The following is a 6,832-nucleotide window of genomic DNA, read 5'->3' as shown; positions in this document are numbered from 1 at the left end:
TTTCTGAACGAACAAAGCGACACAATAAACACTGCATAGGACACTTGGAGGCACCCAGGGACACTGCTGAATCCACGCCTCGCTGGTAAGGAGTTGCATGACATTGGGGAGTCATCTGTGCTCTCTGAGCCTGAGTTTATTCACCGTAAAATGAATCGGTTGGGTTAGAGTCATTGCTTGGTTTCCTTTCAGCTCTGGGTCCAGCTTTTTTTTCTTCCTCGAGATGGAGTCCTGCGCTCTGTTGCCCAGGCTGGAATGCAATGGCACGATCTCGGCTCACTACAACCTCTGGCTCCCGGACTCAAGTGATTCTCCTGTCTCAGCCTCCAGCATAGCTGGGATTACAGATGCCTGCCACCATGCCCAGCTAATGGTTGTATTTTTTAGCAGAGACAGGGTTGGCCAGGCTGGTCTCGCACTCCTGACCTCAGGTGATCCGCCCGCCTCAGCTTCCCAAAGTGCTGGGATTACAGGCGTGAACTACCACGCCAGGCCGGATCTAGCATTAAGGGCAACCAAATGTGAACCTAGTTTTAGTCACCCGAAATACTTGACAGTTAAATGCCGGGTCTTCTTTAAAAGCATGGATATAGAAGGCAGGCGGGAGGAGACAGTGGAGTGGCCGGCGCTCAAGTCTAGAAGTCAGGCAGCCGCCGCTCTGACGCCAACTCTGACTCTGGTTGATTCCCAGTGTTACCAAAAGGGAGGGTCTGTGGCTCACTCGGTCAGCAGCCCAGCCTCCCCCGCATCAGAGCTGCTGTGCTGGAGGCAGGCACACTCCTATTGTGTCCCGAATTGGTGGGTTCTGGGTCACACTGACTTCAGGCATGAAGCTGCGGACCCTCAGTGAGTGTTACAGCTCTTAAGGTGGCGCGTCTGAAGTTTGTTCCTTCTGATGTTCGGATGTGTTTGGAGTTTCTTCCTTCTGGTGGGTTCGTGGTCTCGCTGGCTTAGGAGTGAAGCTGCAGACCTTCGCGGTGAGTGTTACAGCTCTTAAGGCAGCCCGTCTGGAGTTGATCGTTTCTCCTGGTGAGTTCGTGGTCTCGCTGGCTTCAGGAGTGAAGCTGCAGACCTTCCCGGTGAGTGTTACAGCTCGTAAAGGCAGTGTGGACCCAAAGAGTGAGCAGTAGCTCATTTGCAAAAAGCAAAAGAACAAAGCTTCCACAGCGTGGAAGGGGACCTGAGCCAGTTGCCACTACTGGCTGGGGCAGCCCGCTTTTATTCTCTTATCTGGCCCCCACCCACATCCTGCTGATTGGTAGAGCCCAGTGGTCTGTTTTGACAGGGCGCTGATAGGTGCGTTTACAATCCCTGAGCTAGACATAAAGGTTCTCCAAGGCCCCACCAGAGTAGCTAGATACAGAGTGTCGATTGGTGCATTCACAAACCCTGAGGTAGACACAGGGTGGTGATTGGTGTGTTTACAAACCTTGAGCTAGATACCGAGTGCCAATTGGTGTATTTACAATCCCTGAGCTAGACACAAAGGTTCTCCACCTCCCCACCAGACTCAGGAGCCCAGCTGGCTTCACCCAGTGGATCCCGCACCGGGGCTGCAGGTGGAGCTGCTTGCCAGTCCCGTGCCCTGTGCCCGCACTCCTCAGCCCTTGGGTGGTCGATGGGACTGGGCGCCGTGGAGCAGGGGGCGGCGTTCATCGGGGAGGCTCAGTCGGCACAGGAGCCCACGGAGGGGGTGGGAGGCTCAGGCATGGAGGGCTGCAGGTCCCGAGCCCTGCCCTGCGGGAAGGCAGCTAAGGCCCGGCGAGAAATCGAGTGCAGCGCCGGTGGGCTGGCACTACTGGGGGACCCAGTACACCCTCCGCAGCCGCTGGCCCAGGTGCTAAGCCTACCTCATTGCCCGCGGCCGGCAGGGCCGGCAGGCTGCTCTGAGTGCGGGGTCCGCCGAGCCCACGCCCACCCGGAACTCACGCTGGCCCGCAAGCGCCGCGCGCAGCCCCGGTTCCCGCCCGCGCCTCTCCCTTCACACCTCCCCGCAAGCTGAGGGAGCCGGCTCTGGCCTTGGCCAGCCCAGAAAGGGGCTCCCACAGTGCAGCGGCGGGCTGAAGGGGCTTCTCAAGTGCCGCCAAACTGGGAGCCCAGGCAGAGGAGGCACCGAGAGCGAGCAAGGGCTGTGAGGACTGCCAGCATGCTGTCACCTCTCAGCATGACCACTGCAAACACAGTCGCTGCCCTTGTTGTGTTTCCAGTCAGTTGAGGAAGCGAGATAGTGAACAAGTTCCAGAAAAGAATGAAAAAATTCTAAGGCCATGGGTGAGTCACTGAATTTCTCTGGGCTTCAATTTCCTTCCCTGTAAGATGAGATATAAATGTTTAACACAAGGGCTGTTATGAGAGTAAATGTGCTAACGTGGTTTATTCGCATTTGGCGGGGCTTGTGGAGATGCATTCAGTACCAGGAGAGTTAATAAATGAGGACAGAGTGGTCAAGTTATAAGAACATGAAGGCAGGGTGAGTGAATCTTCAAAGAGCAAAATGGTGTTCCCCAAGAGTTGCAAGCAGTGGGGTGCAAAAATTCAGTTCCTGTTTCCAAGCTATCAAAGAAAGAAGGAAAGATGATCAGTCTGATGGCATTGCTTCTGGCTTTGAATTTTTCAACAGCTTCCTGTGGCTCTTAGATAAAATCCCAGCCCCTTCCTCTGTCTCACACCCTCCTCTCCTCTTCCCAGCTCTTCAGTTCCACAGCATGGAGAAACCAAATTTCTCTCTTTCTGGGGCCAGCTGTGTGCTGTCTCATTCTTCATTCCCAGCTCTGCTCACCAACCCCTTCCTCTGTGACTCTTCTCCGCCGTGGGTCAGTCGCCGGAGGCTTCCTCGTGCGCTCCCCTGGCCTGCCTGTAAATGTGGGCCTGTCTTCTCTCTAGTCACTACTCCGTCCCTCTCAGGTTGCTTGACACAGAGTAGGTGTTCGGGAAATGTCAGTAGAATGAGTGGATCTGCTGAAAGTACACAGTTTTCCCCATTGTGAGATCTCCGTGTCAGGATCCCCCCGGATCTTCAGAAAGAGGGAGCCGCATGACGTGGTGGACACACCGCTTGGCCCAGGGCCTGTCTGCTCAGATTGCAAAAATGGTGATCTAAGAGGAACGAAGGAGGCTGGTAGAGAAACAATTTGAGATGATGAGACCTGAAGTGGGAGTTTACTGAAAGCAGGGCGGGAAAGGACAAGGGGGAAACAGTGAGTTTTAAGGCAGTTTACACAAAACTTGCAAAGGGCGCATTAGGAAGCCTGCTTTCTATGACCACCGCCTGTAAGGTACATCTGTAAAAGTTAATGAGGTTTTTGGAAGTAAACAAAAGGTCAGCCCCAGAAAAGAGAAAGCCTAGGACAGTACAAACCCGTAGAGTCAGGGGACCCATTTTAAGGCAAAGATCACAAAGGTGAAGGGCCAGTAACTAGTCATGAATTATCCACAGTGTAGACGGGTAACAGGAAATCAGAAGTTCACATGGTAAAAGCTTTTCAGACATGTTGAGCTGGGAAGATGGTATATATGGTAAACCTCAAGGTAAAATATCGCTAGAACCTTGAAAAGTGATAGCAACCACTCCACACAGCATTTCACAACTAGACAGTGCTCCAGAGATCTTTATCTCCTCTCTCTCTCCCTCCCTCCCCTCCCGCTCCCTCTCTCTCTCCCTCCCCTCCCCCTCCCTCTCTCTCTTTCTCTCTCTCTCTCTTCCTCACTGTTAATCTGCCACATTGGAGAGAGCTGCTTCAAAACAGTAGAACATGTCCTTTTCAGACATCTTCCACAGTAACGATTCCAGAATCTTCACACCATACTGCTTGCTGAATTACATTGGATTCAAAGGATTGGAGATGTGTAGTTTTCAGATGTAGGGAAGACATGCTAAGTTTAATGACACAAGTCAGCATTTCAGGTGGTTTAAAAAGAATTATTGGCCGGGCGCAGTGGCTCACACCTGCAATCCCAGCACTTTGGGAGGCTGAGGAGGGTGGATCACTTGAGGCCAGGAGTTTGAGACCAGCCTGGCCAACATGGTGAAACCCTGTCTCTACCAAAAATACAAGAAATTAGCTAGGCGTGGTGACACATGCCTGTAATCCCAGCTACTCTGAAGGCAGAAGCAGGAGAATTGCTTGAACCCTGGCGGCGGAGGTTGCAGTGATCCACGATCATGCCACTACACTCCAGCCTGGGCAACAGAGCAAGACTACGTCTCAAAAAAAAAAAAATTACCCACGCACACAAAAATTACCACTTGTAAAAATGTTTACTTGCCAATTAAAAAAATGATCCAGAGCCTACATGAAAAAAAACCTTAGGGCTTTAAGACAATACTGTTTTCCATGTGAGCCATCACAGTGAGATGACTTCCAGGAAAATCCTCAGGCCCCATGGGCTGTGTTCATAAAAGTGTGTGATGGTGCCTTCCTCCATTGGAGTATTGTTCTGTTGTGGGCCCTGTGTCTTCTATAGGACATGGATAAACTCAGAATGCTTTCGGGGGGAAAGCGATCATGCTTTCAGGAAGGAGAAGACCCTCAAAATTATGAGATGTGGGAAAAAATGGAAGCAAGATTCCATTCATGCCATCATCCACCTTCCCACCCAAACCGGAAACTTGCTACTAATTGTAGACTCTTGTACTTCACTCAGTCCCTCTGGGATCCAAGAACCGCTCTCCATTCCCTAGGGTTCCCAGCTGAGTTCTGGTGCCTGCTGTGTCTCCCGCGGCTTCCTCCGGGCTGGCTCACCTCCACCCATCTTCCACACAGCTCTCAGAGGGAGCTTTCTAAGATGCACCTCTGTGTGTGTGTCCCCTCTGTTAAAATCCTTAATGAATACTCATGCCTTCCCCATCTGACCCAAGCCTTTCATGATCTGACCCACACTCACTGTGACAGCCTACTCCTAGGTCCCCATTCACAGGCACCCTGGGTTCTGGCCAGGCCATACGCCCAGCAGGTTCCTCACCAGGCCAAGTGCCTTCTCCTCTCCATGCTTCTGCACCTGCAGGGCACGCTAGGACAGAAATTCAGCTTCAAGACTGCAAGGACAGAAACTCACACTCAAACAAAAAGAGAAACGATCAACACGAATACAGTAGTATATGCCCAACTAGAAGGTAACCCTCAGTGAAAAACATGTCCCAGTAAAATTTCTGCCCCACCCCAATTTTTTCCTAAGTTGAATATGTATGCTTATTGGGATAGGGAGGAGATGGCAGAATAGTTTTAACTGTACAGCCTCTCAGTCTCCTGAATTCAGAGGCAACAGACAGTTTTTGTCACAAGTGGAAGATCCCCAGGGAAGACTCTGAGGGGCTGTGGCCAGGAAATAGGAGCATACTCTGATTTGCTACCCTGTACCAGAGAAGGACGGCACTGTTCTGAGATCCTACTAGGACCACGTGGAGGGAGGGAAGCAGGGAAGGCAGCTCTTCAAAGGAAAGGATGCTTGGAGACAGAACACTGGACTTCTTTCTTGCAAGCCTTCCCTAACCTCCCCAGGAGTCAAGCGCTTCCTCCTGGGTGCTTCCGGAAGTCGTCATTAATACCTCTCTTCCAGCATGAGTTATAGCACCACTGTCGTTTTTCTGATGATGTGCCTTCTCATCCATCCAATTCAAGTTCCCAGCAGGCAGTGATTTTGTCTGTCTGCCCTCCATATCCACCCTCCACCCTTTCCCCACTGCTCTCCCATGTGGATGGCACCCTGGGGTCCTGTGCCCTCTGGCTTCTGGGGGCATTTGGCCAATGTGGCTCATCATCAGCAGGAGATGAGAGCTGAGCTCTTGGTCTCTCTGGCAGCTTCCCTACAGGGTTCCTGTGAGCTGGTGGCCTCCTGACTAAAGGCGACAGCCTCTCTGTCAGGAAGTCCCCCCCACATAACTTCAGGTTCTGGAAGCAGCTCCCTTCCCTCAGCCCTGCCCGCCTTGTTCTGCTGTTCATGGCCCTGGAAGTCTGCGCTATCTCCTTAGGGTTCCCTATACTCTGCCCACACTGAATAAATATTGCCTTTATTAAACTCTTCTCCTACGACCCAATCGGGATGTGCCCTCCACCACCCTGGTTCCTGCCTGGACTGTGACACACAGTGTCCTGTTCATCTTCATTGCCCCAGGATCCAGCTCAGTGCCTTCCACACCACAGGTACTGAATGAGCTCATGGATTATGGAATGATTACACATCAGCTAGAAATGGGAGTATCGAGACCTATATAGAACATGGATCAGAGTAGCCGCCTTCAAAATTTTTTTGACCAGGTCTCATGGTAAGAAACATTTCATAATGCAATGCAGTAAACACATCATAATTATATATAACTAAACAAGAAATTTCATGAAGTAAGACTTACTTTTCTATGTGCAATGCCCTGTGGTCTTTTCTATTTCATTCTGCTCTATTTCAATTTTCAAATGAAATTCTCATTATGGTCTGCTGCATTGATTTCACGGCACGCAAAACGATAGCAACCCACAGGTTAGGAAGCACGAGCCTAGTGATGTTTAGCTTTCCCTCTAGGTTGGAGAATCTGTGATTCCTGAAGTAGAATTCAAAGGCACGATGAATGAGGATGCAGTAATGTCGCAGTGACGATGCATTTAGTGGGAGTTGACTTTATTGCCTTGAAAAAGCAAAGGAGGTCAGGCGAGGGGGCTCATGCCTGTAGTCTCTCAGCACTTTGAGAGGCTGAGGCAGGCAGATCACTTGAGGTCAGGAGTTCAAGACCAGTCTGGCCAACATGGCAAAACCCCATCACTGCCAAAAATACAAAAAGTTACCCAAGTGTGGTGGCACGTGCCTGTAGCCCCAGCTATTCAGGAGGCTGAGGCAGGAAAAT

At 51.2% G+C, this 6,832-nt stretch overlaps 1 protein-coding gene across 4 annotated transcripts in view; it reads right to left on the bottom strand.

Annotated features, from left to right (window-relative positions):
- SERP2 (stress associated endoplasmic reticulum protein family member 2) overlaps positions 1-6,832 on the bottom strand; it is a 43,328-nt gene continuing 36,496 nt past the window's right edge. Inside the window, exon 4 of one of the 4 annotated variants that reach the window (XM_054528977.2) lies at positions 1-3,115. In XM_054528977.2, the coding sequence (XP_054384952.2) occupies positions 2,901-3,115 (215 nt within the window). In that variant the 3' untranslated portion in view covers positions 1-2,900. The remainder of the gene's footprint in view (positions 3,116-6,832) is intronic. The other 3 variants (XM_054528982.2, XM_054528975.2, XM_054528978.2) reach the window with 3 other exon arrangements.

The sequence above is a fragment of the Pongo abelii genome, chromosome 14 (genome assembly GCF_028885655.2).
Source record: "Pongo abelii isolate AG06213 chromosome 14, NHGRI_mPonAbe1-v2.0_pri, whole genome shotgun sequence".
Classification (NCBI taxonomy): Eukaryota; Metazoa; Chordata; class Mammalia; order Primates; family Hominidae; genus Pongo; species Pongo abelii.
This window is presented reverse-complemented; position numbering and strand designations above follow the sequence as displayed.